At 40.3% G+C, this 18652-nt stretch overlaps 1 protein-coding gene and 1 long non-coding RNA gene across 2 annotated transcripts; one reads left to right on the top strand and one right to left on the bottom strand.

Moving 5' to 3' along the window:
• Positions 1-768: 768 nt before the first annotated feature.
• LOC110812274 (Transducin/WD40 repeat-like superfamily protein) lies at positions 769-7381 on the bottom strand. Its single transcript, XM_088218972.1, has 7 exons — positions 5194-7381; positions 3499-3589; positions 2819-2976; positions 2680-2731; positions 2480-2562; positions 2213-2306; positions 769-1703 (listed from the first exon to the last, which is right to left on the bottom strand). The coding sequence occupies exons 1-7, from the start codon at positions 6955-6957 to the stop codon at positions 1105-1107; spliced, it is 2841 nt and encodes a 946-aa protein (XP_088075098.1). The 5' UTR covers positions 6958-7381; the 3' UTR covers positions 769-1104.
• A 5755-nt stretch (positions 7382-13136) lies between these two features.
• Positions 13137-15176, top strand: LOC148266553 (uncharacterized). Its single transcript, XR_015818728.1, has 3 exons — positions 13137-13550; positions 13761-13831; positions 14075-15176. It is a non-coding gene; the product is annotated as an uncharacterized LOC148266553 (long non-coding RNA).
• Positions 15177-18652: the final 3476 nt, after the last annotated feature.

Here is an 18652-nt window from a genome sequence, read left to right on the forward strand (position 1 = left end):
GCATGTAGTTAATCCAACAAGGAGGGAGCCACGCAATTCAAAGGGTATCCTAAATGAAGTTTCAACTTAATCGGTCATAAGTTTTTTCAAGATCAACCTTAATAGCTAACGTAACATTTCTTCTTCTTTTTCTTCGTATATCAATAAAAATCTGTACAATAATATTGAACTATTAGTGCTTTTTAAATAAAATCGCTACCAACACCGAATACATAAACTCATAATGTTGATCACTTCAAATGTCCACTAAATTGAATTTAATAATCCTTTTAAAGTAAATTTTTTCAAATCTTTTTACTCTGAGAAAGAACGATACGATAATAACAAAAAATTTTAACTTTACACGTTTAAAATTATTGCTCACGATATTTATAATAAAAATAAGTATAAAATTCAAGTTTGTAAAAATTTACACAATAATATCAAAAAGTTCACGATTTCATAATTTATGAAAAAATTTGTCTAACGATATTTAAGGCCCTAAAAGATCATTATATTGAATCCAAAAGTATTTGTTGGACCATTTTCCATTTGAAATTATATATGTAATTAAGTTTAAGAGATATATTATACTAGTATTGAAAAAATTGGTCTCTAAAATTTACATTAATTGGCATACAAGACCATAATAAACTTATTGCATTTGAGAGTATGTTCAAAGAAAATTTGTCTGTTGAACCTACTTAAGACATACATATAATATATATGGTTTATATATTTGGTCGATCAAAAGAGAGTTTCCAAACCAGAATGCATGAGACTTAACAATTAATTGTAAAAGAATTTCAATTTCTTTTCCTTTCAATTCAGTAACCCTTTGCCATGCTCATAAAACTCTACAATTCCCGATCTCAGAAATACATCGGCTTCTAAAATTCACAGTGTAGTTTTCTTTTTTTTTTTTTTCCTTCCTTCTTCTTTTTAAACAAATCTATACTTCCTCAGTGCCCACAAGAGACAGCAAATCCATCTCCACATCCAATGGGCACAACCACAAAAGAAAAAATTTAAACTCAGCTAATCTTACAAATCTCACCCAATATCTCTCTGTACAATTCCAACCAAAGGGGAAGGACTCATTTCCTCCCCCAACACTCCCAACGCTCATAGTCGAACCGGCAATCCAAAATTCTGGAAAGTTCTGATTTCGCCGCGGAGCCCAGCAGTTACAATCACCATACCCCAGGCCGACAAGTTAGGGTTCATTCCGTTGGAGAGTTCCATGCTGCTGTAAGGACTACGATTCCTAGTAGCTAGAAGAAGTTTTTCCTCGGGCCACGTTGCTGAGATTCTATCAAAGAAGTAACTGTTCGTTGCACTTGAAATGATCCCATTAAGTGGACTATTGGTGCACCCTGATGCCGGTCGTGAGCCATCGTTACCACAGAGCTCCTCGATGGGAGTGGGAGGATGGTTTGCTGTGGAGACCTCATCTAGATTATTATCAAAGCCATTTTGGTCTTCAGAATGGCCGTCGTGCATCCCCCATGTGTCACCCATGCCAGGCCAAGGTACAGCCACAGACACATCTTGACAATGGAAATGCTCGTATGAACGAGTAACAGAGACACCTTTACTTCTGCTGGGTCGGTAGTCAGCTTCATGTTTCCAAATATACACATAGGAGTCCTCGCTAGCACAGACCACATATTTCCCGTTTGCAGTGAGGGAAGCTGAGATTTGGCTATTTGTGTTGCGAAACCCTGTCAAAATACATACAGCTTGACCTGTCAAAAAATTCTGGTGTGGAAACACAGCTTATCCTGTTAAAATAATGGGCAGTGTGGAAACACAGCTTATCCTGTCAACATAATCTTGAGTATGGAAGCACAGTTCATACATGCTTAAAAGCATCAGACTTTATCACCAGCTTTATGACTTTACAGAATTGTATATAAATGAAATCATATGCCGCAGACATGCCAGTTCATACTGAAATTTCAGATAACATGAAACAGGACTTGATAAGTTACAGGAACCATAAGTTTTGATAGAATGCTTAGCTTGATGTCAGAATGTAATCAATCATTCAAAGTCTTATTCATTGTAGTCTATGTTTTTCTTACATTGCTATGCTCATCTTTAACAAGTATTTCATTTCATTGTAAACCAAAACAAAAAAGAGCATCTGGCGAAGAAAAAATGTCTAAATTATAGTCACACATAATATATACTATAAATAATAATGAACAAAGAGATACATGTTTCTTACCTTTAAACTTGTGAACCAGGTCAACACCTTCAATAACACGTACTCGTGAATCTGCAGATGTGATGAGCACTTCTGATGAACTTCCAGGGGCAAACTGTTTTCAGTTACCAGTTAACAACCACAGGGATAATAACAAACTAGGAAGAAAGTTAATGCAGAAGATAGAAATTACAAGTTAAAAGAAAAATGAACATAACCCTTCCTGCATGGATTGATAGATAATTGTAACTTGTAAGTATTGATATGGATATACTGCCAATTAAGTACCTGGAACCCAGTGATTTTCTTGTGATGAGATTTCTTCTTCCTATTCTGCAGATTAATTTGACTTTTCTGTTGCAACTTGTTATCTGAAATGATACATAGACATCAAAAATACAATTACGACTCAGCAGGACAACCAGCACAGGTGCATTATTGAAATATATATGCACACACAGAGGGAGAAAAATACTTATAGCTTGTACCAGATGTGTTGTATAAACAGCAGCTCCCTTTGTATGAACCAACAAGTGCTCCCTTAAAAAATAAACAAAAATTTCTTAATCTACGGCCTAATACTTTCTGGATGTTACACAGATAAAGAAAATGTTAACATGGTCCAACCTGACCATCTGGTGTGTAACAGGCTGCCGTGACCATCTCATGCAGATCATTCCAATCAACAACTTGACGATCGGGAATGCTCCATATACGAACTTTAGCATCTAAGGATCCACTAATGAAGTATCTATCATCAACAGGATTAAACTGGATGCAAGTAACTGTGTAAGGCAGATCCATAAAAATAAAGTGTGATTAGCATATATAAACCACTCACAAAAGCCCTTATCTTTTCTATGTATTTATCTTTTTCTTTTTTGGATAAGAAAGAAAGGAAAAGAGGAAACCAACACTTTAGCATTGCTGGCTTCAGTTAATTGGTAGATAGGGCAACAGACATACAAACAAGAAAGTTATTTGTCCAAAGATACTATTGAACTGTAATTCTGTATCAACATTTATTTTCTGTCTCTTCATTATTTTTCTTCTATTTCTTCATTTCTTTTTAAAGGAAAAAAAGAGAACCCTAATCTTTCAATTGAACCAAACTGACTCAACCAAGATGTTTTCCTTTTCTGCTAGAAAGAAACAAACTCTGTTTTTTCCTTTGTAAGAGAAAAGAGTCGAACTGTTTAAAGTAAACCAAGGGATGCACCCTTGGGAGATTTCCAAGCAGTAGCATTTTCACTTTAACAGAGTTGAAATTCGTAATTATACACAGAAACTAACAGGATACTACTTACCATAATCGCTGTGTGAAAATATTTTCAAACAAGTCTTGCTGGATAAATGCCATAGCCGAACAGTTTTGTCCATTGAAGATGAAAGCAAGTGCTGAAAGAAAAAGAGGGAAACTTTTAAGAGGAGATGGGGAAGTTGTTATACAAGTGGTTCTCAATTCAAGAAGAATAATTAAATGACCCTTTTTTTAGAATAACTAAATTACAATTTGTAAAGCTAATGTATCCATAAGAGTTAAATGCAAATAATCAAAAGCCATTGTTGGTCTGCTGTGGTTTAAGTTCAACCATTTCATAAAATTTCTCTCTAACCATCATGTGTGGGATAAAGCACCTTAATTGGGCAGGCAAACATACATTCCTAGCAATATTTGAAGCTTCTAAACTAGAAGGGCACAAAGAAGTGCCGATTAATTGCTTCAATGAATCACAGCCGAAACACTCCATTGTAAATACAAGCTGCTGCAGTCTACCACGTACTTGACTTTCTGTGTGCAATAAACCATTGTCAAACTAGAATGTATTCAAAGAACACAGAAGCACTATCTCTAATCCCATCTTGCCACTTGCAACATGCTTCCTACAATTAAATTAAGCAAATTAAATCCCACCATGTTTCTGGGGAAAGGAGGTTGTTCTGTTGGCCACTATGGATCTTACTAAATTTGTAGAAGTGGTTCATGTTTCCAACCAGGTACAAAGGTTATCTCAGCCAGTATTGCTTACCAAATATCATACTACTTTAACATTACTTGGCCGGGAAACACTACATACTTCTAGTTCTGAATTTTAACCACCAGATCTTAGTTTCAATTGCATCAACATATTATCAAGTTCTATGTTAGTACCTAGCCACCCATACCCCAAATTCAAAGGAAGTAATATTAGGCAGAGCCAAATGATTATTGTAAGTTAAAAGATATTATTAAGCTGAGAATTGAGAAAGCCTACTTCATTTCTTTGAAGTAACTAAGGAAGAAGAATAGCTGCACCTTTTTATGCATGATCACATCAATGTGAACTACAACTGAAACATATCTAATCAAAATTTTTAGAGCAACAAAAGCATCCATCATGCAGGATTCCATGTTCACATTTAGCCAGATTGGTCAGTGTTCTCCAGTTTTAGATGATGACAGTTACTCAACTTTCTCCTTTTCCAGCTATCTACTGATTCCAGTAGGTGAACTAAACAGATCAATTTAGACATAAATATGCAACATTAGAATTGTTCTTAGACTTCCTACATATCGCTAGAAAAACTCAATTGATGAACTCAAATGCTTCCACTATTTGGCATCTTCGAATTTTCATTGAACTCAATCAGTTAAATCTTCTCTTATATTTTCAAAATTTTTCTGAACTTACAAAGGCGTAGAAAAGCATCCACATGAGAATAAGCAAATCTTGCTCCAATTACTTCAAAACATTTACCGATTTAACCAAAACAACAGGTTGATACGTAAATAGCAGGTAACTTCAAATTTCACATAAGAGGAACCCACATTGTACGAAAAGAAAGAAATGATCCAGATAATGAATGACCCTTCAAGAAAGGCAGAAAGTTCATAATTCTAAACAATATCTGTATCATAAGTCCAGAATCCGACCGTTACAGAAGTAATACTAACACTCAAGAAGGCAAATATTGGTACATATTGATTGCAAGAGCAAGGAGATTCCAGGAGGATAACTAACCTGAGACTTGGACCATGATAGGTCGAGCACATCATCCAGATGTCCCTGAAATGAGCAAACAGGTTTTTCTGAGAGCCCAAAAACAGTTTCTGGCACCATAATTTGGTCCAAACTTAATGACTTTCGACCTATAGATGTCCTCCCTCTTCTCTTGGGTGACATTGTGGTTGGTTCTGGGGATCCATTGGCCATGAGCAACAAATTTAAATTTCCATCTTCTGGTTTCTCCACCAACAACTCCCCCTTCCTTTCTGACTCCACAACCTGCCAAATATGGATGACACAATCCTCTCCTGCACTCGCAAGATACCTACCATCCAAACTAAACTTGATGCTCCAAATAGACCCATTATGAGCCTGAATCTCCTGGCTCCTGTAAAGAGCCGTGATCTCTTTACAAGACTTCCCATACTGACGAACCCTCACTCTTTCTGGTCCGTGAAATGAAACATCCTGACTATCATCTGTTGCAGAACTTGACCTCCGCCCACCTTTCTCTGATGAAGTATCCCTCTCATCACTGCTTCGCCTCTCCTTATACCCTGTCACACTGCTCGCAACACTCCTTATACTCTTCAACCAGCTCCCTTTCTTCTTCGACTTCGACCCCCCACTTCCACTGCCATTGGCGTTCAAATCAGAACTATCTTTAGAACCATCCTCCACGTTCTGCCTCCTCATCAACTCTTGTACAATTGGTGAGTGCCCAACAGTCATCTCGAACTCCTCCATAGTCAACTGCCTGCCAGTTCCCACTTCCTTCAACTTGTCCCACATCCCATCTTCCCTAATCTCCTTCACCACAAACTCCTTCCCGTTATCTAGATTCTTAATAGTACACGCTTGCTCATTCACATTAACGATCTCCATCCCATTACAGTCCAAATCCTCAACAGTTCCCTGCCCACACGCATTTCCCAATAGAGATAATGAGTTACCACCTACACTACCATTCAAACTAGTGGAGTCGTTAACCCGCCTACGGTTCTTCCCTGAGGGTGGCTTATTTTGGGATGCACCACTGGCAACGGATCCGTCATTGCTCTTGCTGCTCCGTGACTCATCGAGGACACGATTATCATCATCATCATCATCATTATGATCATAGTTCTGGTTACGATTATTATTTACAAGAGCGGGACTGGGTTTACCAGTCTCCGCGAGGGAACGAATAGAAAGAATTGAAGAAGAACAAAGAGAGAATGAACACGAATGAGAACAAGAGTTACGCTGAAGTTGATGACCTCGATCGTCATCGTTACCATTTCCCTTTCCGCCGCCGCAGCAACTCGCTGCACCGTCTGATTTCGATCGGACCATGCAAGAAACTTCGCCAACACCACTGCCATTGTCCGAAGTCTTTCTGTGATCTTGCGGGTTCAACTGATCAGACGAAGCCGATCGGCTAAAATCAGCAACACTCACGCAGTCGATTTCCGATCCGGGCCTTGACCGCGAGAGAGCCGGGTCGCCACTGAGACCCATTTCTCGCAGGAGCCGGCTACGCCTCTCGGACACCGATGCGGGCTCGGAGATCCATATATCAAACTTGGTGACACCCATGGGAAACCTGGGGACAGGAAACGGGCTGGCGCGATCGTTGTCGGTGGCCGGGTCATGAGTTGAGGTGGGCGAGTCCGAATTGCTGTGCTCAGAGTCAGAATCCGAGTTGGAAGTGGAGCAGGAACAAGAGGAGACTATCCGATCGAGGGACTCGTAGAAGCACTCGTTCTCTTCGTCTTCTTCGTCGTTTTGCCTGCTCATCGTGGACGTCTTGCTGGGTGCCTGGGCATTCCCATTTCAGATTGGGGAAATGCCCCTGCCAAAAATATAACCAAAACGGATCACAACCCACTACTCCCCTTCAACTTCTTCTTCGTCTCCGACCTCCGGTTTTCTCCAATGTTTTTTTTACTTCGAACTCACTGGGTTCGCCCCCAACTCCACAATTGGGGGCTCCCTATCTCCGAAATTTGAGAAGATCGCTCGTGGGTTTTCGAGAGAAACTCAGATCCGATGGTGGACAAAGAGAAACTCAAAGCCTAAACGCGTCTGGTATTGGATTCTGAGAGAGAAAGTTCGGGTTCGGTGATGTTTTGTGTGGGAAGTGAAACAGAGAGAGAGAGAGAGATATTTGGGTGTTTTTTTCTTCGGTTTTGGTACCGGTTCGTCTGTGTTGAAACGGGAATTCTTTTTTAGAATTTTATTTTATTTTTTTATTTCAATTTTTTTCAAACCACTAACCCATTTTTGTTAACTATTAATTGAATCTAATATCACAATTTTCAACCGTCACACACACACATATATATATATATATCTATTACAAAATACAATATATATACATACACACACATATGAAATATTATCAAATATCACATATTATAATCCAAAACTATATAATATCAACCATCATATAACATTAAAGCAAAATCATCATAACATTTACAATGCCTGCATCGAATTCATTGTTCCCTTTAAAAAAAAAAATTATAAATCATAAAATTTAATATCGTACGTAAATTTAATATTATTAAATTACATATATCATATTTTAAAATTTATATTCAAATTAATTTAATTACTTATTTTTAATATATGATTAAAATAATATAATATGTAACACTTGCGAATAGCCATAATCAAGAAAGTTATAAATATACGATAAACCATGTTGGGTCAAATTTAGATTGAATCCAAAATTTTCGTTAGATTTTGAAAATTGTTTGTATTTCAAAAAAAATTTCCCATACGGACCACCATAAGAATAGTAATATATATATATATATATATATATATATATATATTTATATTTATACACCCTATTAATTTTAAGTTATATGTATAACATATATTATAAAGCTACAAAAATGTTGCTTTCTCCCTCACTAAATTAACACACACACCAACTATTTCCACTAATACCAAATACATAGTAGAAATTAGCAAAAGTCAACAAAAAATTAGTCAAAAAAAATATACTAAATTTAATAAAATTCTATAAAATAAAATAAAAAACACGATTTAGAAATTAACGAAATTTGACAAAAAATTAGCGAAATTAAAATTATTGTAAAAATTGTTAAAAATATCTACTCCTTTTTTTTTTGTCTATGTTGATAAAATCAGAAAATTATTTTCCGAAAATAAAAATAGAAATATTTAAAAAAAAAACTCGAAAATTAGTAATAAATGGGCCGGAAATAGATGGTAAAAACCCACACTTTCCACGTGCTATAAATCCAGCCCATCACTGTTAACTTAAATTTTGACTCCTCCTAATCTCATTTATTATATATATATATTTATAAGTTAATTTTTTTTTTTTCAAAAATATTTATTTATTTTTTTTTATAATTATCGGGTATTTTAGATAAATAATTGTTTAATTTTTAAAATATTTATAATATTTTAATTAATTAATACTCTTGTTAAAAAATTAAAATAAAATAATCCAAATATTGGATCCCATAATTAATTAATTACACCTATACGGCTATAACTCTAAACCCAGCCTGGATTTTGAAAGTCAACATCGTGCATTAAAAATTCAATTCAAAACCAGAAAAAGTCAACCTGCAGACTTACTTTCCATTTCTTTATCATTTATTAAAAAAAAAAAATGTGATGTTATTATCCCACTTAATTTCCTTTTTGTGGGTGCCACTTTCCTAATTGAGAAATTTAGTTTCCTAATTAGGAACTGTTGTAATACTTATTATCTATAATTAGTAAACTATATTTTTCTGGTACTATAATTTAATTATTCTAATTAAATACAACCCAAGGAAAAAAAAAACTTCTTTGTACAAATTATTTACACTTCATTTTTTTAGGTGATTAACATTACAAATTTACAACTATGTATGTATAGGTCAATGGCTATACACACACCCATGTACATATATTAGTTCAATTTAAAATAATTCCCTCCGATTAAAAAATGTTTGAAAATTGGAATTAAAAAAAAATTGAGACAAACTTATTTATTGTAACAAATTAAACATCCCCATAAAGTTAATTAATATATATATATATATATATATGAATGTCAATTTTTATTATTAATGTAACATCCACATTCATGCTAACAAATATTTGAAAATAAAACGTTCAAACTATTATTAATATGCAAAGTACAAAATACATTCACTCATAAAAATATTTTTTTTAAAATCTAATTTTTTTTTTTATAAAATAAAGGAGAGAAAATATGACAAAACTTAAACGATACATATTTTAGGTTAAGAAACACTGACGAGATCGTTCTCTGGTGAGTTGAGCTAGATCGGCGAAAATGTGACGTGGAAATGGAGCTCAGGAGGGGCAGAGAATGCGTGATTTGTCAGAAATTTAACACACCAGTTTCCTTGTAATAACTGGAAAAAAAAAGAGGGGGAGAAACGACACCGTTTTAAAAAGGAAAAAACGACATTGTTTTGAAGAGGAGAAAAACGACGTCATTTTAAAAGGGAGAAAACGACGTCGTTTTGAGAAAACTAGTGGGATATAAATAGGGAACGGGAAAGGAAAGAAAAAGAAAAAAACAGAGAAAGAAGATTGCGGGAAGGAGAAAGAATAGAGGAAGGAAGCTTCCAGAAAGAGAGAAGGGAAGCGGAGCAGAGAGGAGCGAGATGGGAGAGAAAAGGAGACCGCAGACGGTGATAGCGCGATCGGCAAGATAAAGGAAGATGGAAATGGGAGGTACGGTAAAAATTCAATTTCATGTGTAGATTTAGTATTTGAAATGCGAATGAGAAATTTGGAGGTGTGGTGTGGATTGGTGTATGCTTATGGAGGTGGCGGTGTACGGAGGAGGCCGTGTAGGGTGTGAGTGTGCGGTGAGTGAGGTACGTGGAAGGAAGTTGGCCGCGTGTGTACCACGGGAGGAGAGAGAAGGAGGATGGCGGTGCGAGTGAGGTCCGAGAGAGAGGTAGGGGTGCAGAGTGAATGGAGGCTGGGAGAGAGAAGGATTTGAGGTGTTAGTGAGATGTATGAGAGGGAGCTGGCCTGTGTGAGCATCGAGGGAGGAGAGAGAAAGAGTAGTGGTGTTAGTGAGGCGTGAGAGGGAGCTAGCCTGCGTGAGCATCGCGGGAGGAGAGAGAAATATTTGATGGCGGTGAGAATGAAGTCCGAGAGAGAGGTAAGGAGGCGAAGTGAGTGAAGGCTGGGAGAGAAAAGGATTCGTGGCGTGAGTGAGGTCTATGAGGGAGTGGAGTGTGATTGCTGGAGCCTTGGGAGAGAGTAGGACCGGGTGAGCAACAAGGGGGAAAGAGATGAGGAGTAGGCAGCGTGAGTGGAGTCTGTGATGGATGGGGGAAAGCGGTGGGAGTGGGAACACTTAGAGTATGCCGCAGGTGGAGGGGGAAACGAGGAGCAGTGGGAGGTTGGGATTAATGCAAGCATGGGAAAGGAAAACAGGGTTGGGAGTAGAGTTATGCTGGGACATTTGAGAGTAAGAAAGGGAGACTTGTGGAGCGTGCATAGTGGAAAATTATACATAGGTGGTCGTGCCTTTGTGGTCGGCAAAGGAAATTTACGGTTGTGCGTAGGTTAAGTATTACTTGATACACTATAGAGGGAAACGCCGACCTTGGTGGCTACGAGTAGAGAGAGTAGGTTGGCCATCGATGTGGTGTTAGTTGGGAGATTCTAATGGACGGGGGGCTAGGTCACCGATATTGGTGACGGGAGAGAATGGTAACGATATGCGTGTGTGGGCCATTAGTGGTCGAAAGGTGGCTAATGGTCACTGATGTTAGTAACGGGAGAGAATGATAACTGTGTGCGTGTGTGGCCCATTAGTGGTCGGGAGGTGACTAATGGTCGCTGATGTTAGTGACGGGAGAGAATGATAACTGTGTGCGTATGTGGCCCATTAGTGGTCGAGACGTGACTAATGGTCGCCGATGTTGGTGACAGGAGAGAATGATCAGTGTGTGTATGTGCGTGGCCCGATAGGGGTTGGTAGGTGGATGATGGTCGTCGATATTGGTGACGAGAGTGAATGATAATGGTGTGCGTGCGTGGCCTAGTAAAGGTCGAGAGGCGGACGGTGGTCACCGATTTTGGTGGTGGGTGACAATGCTGGCACGCTTGGGGTGGCGTTGGGGGACGGTAACCCTGGATAGGTATGATCGTTGGGATACCAGGGTGAGCTTTAGCCCTGAGTAGCCTCATAGTGATAGTAAGGGGGGCTTAGGTTAAGTAATGAAATATTGGTAGAAGAATGGGGTTTTATATTGTTGCATCTCACACCTGTAATTTGATTTTTACTGTATTGAGTTATATGGACTCACTCTTTACTCTTTACAGATGATGTAGGAACGGAATTCGGATCGAAGTTGCTAGCGTCTGAACCTAGTGTATAGAGCAACATGATAAAGATTTTCTTTTCTTTTAACAGAATTGAGTGTGTAAAAGTTGATAGTAGTGTAGATAGTGAGTACAGTTGTATTGTATGCGATGTCTCGTACATGATTGTAGGTTTATCTTGACCATTGAATTTGATATCGTGATAATGTTTCTATGTGCATGACTGATTTGATTATGGAATTGGTTGTTTTTAATTATGCCTAGACGTAAAAAGAGGAAAAAGGAAAAGGAAAAAAACGGGGTGTTACATTCCCTCTCTATAATGTATTAAATTTAAAACATTTAATTTATACCCATATGGATTCTTATAACTTGGATAACAATGGAGTAAGTATTAATGTAACATCCATATTTATTTTATGTTAGTAAATATTTGAAAATAAAATTTTGAAACTACTATTAATATCTGAAGTACAAAATACACTCATCCATTAAAAAAATTTAAAAAATATATAAATTAATATATAAAAATTAGGGCAAATTACCTTAATAACCACTAAAAGCAATATTTTCATAACCACAGTTAAGGTTTTAAATGTGTGTGTGTATATATATTATAACATTCCGTAACTTAAAATAAAATAACTTACAAATTGAATACGGAAGCGAAATAATAAAGTTAGAGTTTATATTTCTTATACAATAATTTAAAATACCCAATAGGGTTACGAGAATGACAATTCTAAATGAATAAACAAAAAATCAAAGAAATAAATAGAAAGTAAATAATTGGGCATCCTATTCGCAACCCTCTTGTGGATCAGGATCTGGATCTTAATCCTCTTGATCTGAAATGGTTAATGAAAGAGTGAGCTACGCTAACCTATTAAAAATGTCACAATACTCATCGATACAGAAATGAATGTCGGTAAAAATTATAAAAACAACTAATGAAACTCTCAATTTAAGTAAATTCATTTATTATCAATAAAATCAATTATTGCATACTTACCATAACAAGATTTTCAAAACTGACATATACAGGTAATAACACAAATAACATCATAATCTCATATTTAATTAACCAGAACAACAACTTTCTCTTTTTATCTGTCTACTGGTATTCATGAGGGTCCATAGGGATGTCCCCACTATACGTGAACCCTTACTCAACATTGTCCACTAATCGGTCGTCTCCATACCTCGTCCGGTATGAGTGTCAAAAATATCATTCCTCAATACCTCGTCCGATATGAGGGTGAAACGGGTCGTCTCTCTAATTCTTCTGGTATGAGCGCCAAAATACCAATTCTCGATACCCCATCTGGTATGAGGTAATGTTTACGATAAAGTTTCCTATGTACCCGGTCTGTCCACCATCTCTCAGGATATCCAGTAATGTTATCATTCATTCACTCAAAAAATTTTCGTTTACATTTAATTTTTAGTTTCACAATTTAACTATAAATCACGTAAAATAAGCAATACATGCATCAAAGAAGCACAACTAAATCATCTTACAAACTCCAACGTATTATTATGCATTTAAAACTGTAAAATCAATCAATTAGTTAAAACATGATAAATAATGATAAATAACTTGTAGCACCCGGAAAGGAGGAGGAAAAAAAAAAAAAAAAAAAAAAAAAAAAAAAGGGGGGGGCCACGTCAGCAGCCGCGTCAGCAGCCACGTCAGCAGTCCCGGCCAACCAGGGCCTGCCACGTGGCAAGATCGCGTCACTCCGAAGGGAGCCACGTTGGCGATCCGCGTGGGTGCGATCCGACGGCCCAGATCAATCACGCGATCGGACGGCCCAGATTCAAACGCACGGACGGCCCAGATTCAATCAAAAACGAACGGCCCAGATTAAAACGAAATGAACGGCTGTGATCAAAAGGCAAGGGGTTATAAATAGAACCTCCACACCAGACCAAAAACCCTAGCCGCCAGCCGCTCGCCGGAGAAGACGAACCAGAGGCCGACCGCCGCCACCCGCCGCCACTCGCCGCCGCACCGGGGAAATTTCCGACCGCCGATTGAGGTAAATTTCATACCCCCGACTCGTTTTTCCCCGCTGATTCCTCCTATGGCCAAATCGAGGCCGAAATCCTGGCCAAACGGCCGGAATACGCGGCCGAAGCCCAGCGGCGCCGCCGCGCCCCCTCTCGGTTTTTGCCTCCGACGAGGCCCTTCCCGGCCTCCGTTCGATGCAATTTTTATATCACCGTGATCACCATTCTTTTCTCTACAGGTTGACCGGAGCCGAATCACCAAAACACGAACCTCGCCGGAGAGCCGCTGCACCCGAGAGCGCCGCCGCCGGTAAGCTCCGTTTTTCCGTGATTTTTTGGCCCCCCGAGGGCCCTAGGGTTGTTTTCTGACAAGGACCAATGCGAGTGTGGCCGAATTCGGCCGAAAACGGCCGAAAACAGTCAACCCGAGGCGACTCGCCGCCGCCAGCAGCGGCGCCGTCGCCGGAGCACGGCGGAGCCGCCGTGCCGGAGTTGCGATTTGGTCCGAAAGGGGCCCTGGGCCTAATTTGGATTTTTTTTGGAACACGTGCAGGTACTGTTAGTGTGTTTCAGTTCCCCGGAAAAAATTCAGGGAAAATTAGGGACGGCCTGCAGGCGCACTGTGAATCGTATTCGGATCTCGAAAACACGTAAGGACCCCTCACCCTATTTCCTATCACGGTATTAAAGTTCAAAATGATAAAACGGTATTTCTTGAATTAACGCATGTGTGAAATTGCTTAAGGTTGCTAATGGAGCCCGAGTCTAGTGTGATTGATGATTTACTGTTATTTGGCATGTTTTACAGCTTTAAATGCATTATGGGGTTTGATGTGTTCATTTTGTAGTTTCGAATGCATATATTACTGTTTTATTAATTATGGGTTGAATGACTGAAGAACTGATACTGTATGTTGTCTGTTCGGCATGAATTACGATTTGCTTGTTTAAATGTGAATTGATGATGCTTATTGAGGAAAAAGGGAAATGAAACATTGTATAGACTGATAATTGTATGATGGGGTCAGCCTGACTAGATATCCTGGGAGATGGTGGACGGACCGGGTCCGTAGGGAACCCTACCGGGATTGTGGTCTCACATGCCGGACGGGGTATGGAGATCTTATGGTTTTGGCGCCCATACCGGACGGGGTATGGGGACGGCCCGTTTCACCCTCATACCGGACGGGGTATTGAGGTTTATGGTTTTGGCGCCCATACCGGACGGGGTATGGGGACGGCCCGTTTCACCCTCATACCGGACGGGGTATTGAGGTTCATGGTTTTGGCGCCCATACCGGACGGGGTATGGGGACGGCCCCGGAAACTGATTATGAATGTTAAAGGTTAATGGGTAGCGGAACCCCTATGGACCCCCACGGATACTAGTAGGCTGGTAAATGAGAAAAAAAAAAGATATGTTGTACAATGATTGAATTACAAGAGGCGTGATAAGTGTTATGTTTTACAGCTTAGATTATTCAATGATTATGATAATGTTATTGTTTTTCTCATATTGTTTTCATAAATTCCACCAAGGTAAGTGGATGGTAAAAGTTTTATTATTGATAAAAGGTTTTGTTGTAAATTATGCTCCATTGGTCTTTTTGTGGTTTTCTACCCACCTTTATCTCCGTGACGGTGAGATATCGTGATGTTCTTACTGGGCTAGTGTAGCTCACTCCTTAATTAACCATTTCAGATCAGGAAGACATGGTTCCCGAGCCCGTTCCGCAGGAGGACGACGAAGGGGATGCCTAGAGACTCTGTAGTCATACGCATAGTTTATTTTCGAGTTTTCTTTCTTAGTTAGTTTAACCTTTTATATTTTAAGTACGTTTGTTTGGTTTTTCGTGTAAGGGATGTTAACTGAAATTTTGATCTCGCTTCCGCATTCGATATATTTAAATATTCATTTCATTTTAATATTTCCGGGGCCGTTACAGTTGGTATCAGAGCCGCATTTCCTCGGACCCATCCCTTACACAATAATGCCTTAGAGTAATACTCACCGATATATCGTTACTCAATCATTCCTTGTGAAAACGAGTACACGGGAATGAGGAGAGGAAGGCCCCCACTAAACCAAGCGGCCCAAGATAATTCGCTTCGGGAGGATTTAGACAGACTATTTGAGATGGTGGAGGCTCTCGTAGCTGCCCAGCAAAGGCAAGAGGAGAGAAGGGAGTTACCCGGACCTCCTCCGCTAGCGCAGGTTGAGCCCCCGCTACAGCAAGCTGATCCCGAGCCACCCCGGCAGGAGCCTGTTCCTCCACAGTACCACCCGGCGCCACAGCCGCGGTACGACCCTGTACCACAGCCACGGTACCAGCAGGCGCCGCCACAGCATATTCCAGTGCCCCCACCCCATCAGCAGGCGCCACCACAGGGTCCCCCGGTTCACCCTCAGCCGGCCCCAGTTCCTTTACCTCGGGACCCCGCTCCCTCCTTGATCGACCCCGGCTTCATAGAGAGGTTGTCTACAGGGCATGTGCCGTGGAGATAGCAGATAGAAAATTGAGGGTAGACCTGATAGGGTTAGACACAGGGGATTTTGATGTAATCCTAGGAATGGATTGGCTGGCGGCGTATCACGCCACCATAGACTGCTTTAATAAAAAGATTGTATTTAATCCTCCCAACGAGGAGCCATTTACAAGTTAATAAAATTATTCGGTACTGATTCTCCCTAATGACAAATTTTTTTTTTTTTTCTTTTTTCTTCTTAATTCCCAGTGCGTTGATATTGTATTTTCCCTAACTAGGTAAACCCAAGAAGGAAGTTTGTATCCAAGAGATTCCAGTAGTCCGAGACTTTCCAGACGTATTTCCGGATGAACTGCCCGGTCTACCAGGGGACAGAGAGGTCGAGTTCACCATAGACTTACAGCCAGGAACCCAACCCATCTCGGTAGCTCCTTACCGAATGAGCCGCATCGAAATGGAAGAGCTAAGGAAACAAATCACTGAGCTACAAAACAGTGGCTTCATTAGACACAGCATTTCCCCATGGGATGCCGGGGTTACTTTTGCAAGGAAAGGAGATGGAACGTTGAGGCTGTGTATTGATTATAGAAGGATAAACAAGGTAACAATTAAAAACAAGTACCCTCTCCCCCGGATTGATGACCTTTTCGATCAGTTGCAGGGTGCACAGGTCTTTTCTAAAATAGATCTACGATCAGGTTACCATCAGGTAAAAGTGAGAGCAGAAGACATCCCCAAGACGGCATTCCGAACCAGGTACGGACACTATGAGTTCTTGGTTATGCTGTTTGGGCTAACCAACGCCCCGGCCATCTTTATGGATCTAATGAACAGAATCTTCAGAGAGTTTTTGGATAAATTTGTCATCGTGTTCATCGATGATATCTTAGTCTACTCAAAAAGTAGAGAAGAACATGCTCATCATCTTGCCCAAGTCCTCCAGGTACTCAGGGAAAAGAAGTTGTATGCAAAGTTGAGCAAGTGTGGATTTTGGCTCGAGCAAACCGCCTTCCTAGGACATGTTATATCAAAGGAAGGGGTGTCGGTGAACCCCGAAAAGGTTGAAGCGGTACTTGGTTGGGAAAGGCTGACAACAGTTAAGGAAATTCGCAGTTTCCTAGGGATGGCGGGTTATTACCGCCGGTTTGTCGAAGGGTTCTCCAGTCTAGCGGCCCCTCTAACCCGACTCACAAAGAAGAATGCAAAGTTTGATTGGAATGAGAACTGCGAAAGGAGTTTTTCAGAATTGAAGAAGCGACTGACTACTGCCCCGTGCTGGCTCTACCGAGTGGATCAGGAGGGTATACAGTTTATAGTGATGCCTCTTATCTGGGCCTGGGTTGTGTCCTGATGCAGCATGGAAAGGTTATAGCATATGGGTCTAGACAGCTAAAGAATCATGAGAAGAACTATCCTACCCATGACTTGGAGCTTGCCGCAATCATACACGCCTTGAAAATCTGGCGCCATTATTTGTATGGAGAGACCTTTCAGATCTACACCGATCATAAGAGTTTGAAGCACATCTTCACTCAGAAGGATCTCAACATGCGTCAGAGAAGGTGGATGGAACTCCTCAAGGACTATGATTGTGACATCCTATACCATCCAGGTAAGGGCAACGTAGTAGCCGATGCCCTCAGTAGGAAGAGTGCAGGCACCCTAGCCCATCTGATGGTTTCGGAATGCAGGTCCATTGGGGCTACGCAGCAGGTTCGACTGCAAGATCTGAAGAGGGCCACATGTTTGAGCCACCTAGCAGTCCAACCCGAGTTAATCCAAAGAATAAAGGAAGCCCAGTCAGTCGACCCTGCCCTAGTAAACCGCAAGAAGGATGCAGAACAAGGAGTGAACTCAGAATTTCAGATCTCTGCCGACGGATTGATTCGTTTCAAGGACAGAATGTGTGTCCCAGACGACAATGAATTAAAAAGAGACATCATGACAGAGTCCCATAGTTCAAGGTTCGCCATGCATCCAGAAAGTACAAAAATGTACCAAACTATGCGACCCCGATTCTGGTGGAATGGGATGAAGAGAGATATAGCCGACTTTGTATCTAAGTGCTTGGTATGTCAGCAGGTCAAGGCAGAACATCAACGCCCAGGGGGGTTGCTTCAGCCTTTACCGATTCCAGAATGGAAGTGGGAACACATCACCATGGACTTCGTATCGGGACTACCCAAGGCACGATCGGGACACGATGCCATATGGGTAATTGTTGATCGACTCACTAAGTCTTCCCACTTCCTGGCCATCAGAATGACTGATTCGTTGGACAAGTTGGCAAGAATGTATGTCCGGGAAATAGTCAGACTGCATGGGGTCCCAGTAACAGTGGTGTCCGACAGGGATCCCAGATTCACTTCTCGGTTCTGGAATAGTTTCCAGCAAGCTATGGGAACAAAGCTGTCCCTTAGTACTGCCTTCCACCCCCAAACCGATGGACAGTCAGAGAGGACAATCCGTACGCTGGAGGATATGCTCCGAGCTTGTGTCCTTGACTCCGGAGGCCATTGGGACGACCATCTACCCCTGATAGAGTTTGCCTACAACAACAGTTACCAAGCAAGCATCGGCATGGCCCCATACGAGGCGCTATACGGTCGTCCGTGCAGGTCACCGATTTGTTGGGAGGAAGTGG

The sequence above is a fragment of the Carica papaya genome, chromosome 4 (assembly GCF_054855325.1).
Source record: "Carica papaya isolate Zhongbai chromosome 4, ASM5485532v1, whole genome shotgun sequence".
NCBI classification, from domain to species: domain Eukaryota; kingdom Viridiplantae; phylum Streptophyta; class Magnoliopsida; order Brassicales; family Caricaceae; genus Carica; species Carica papaya.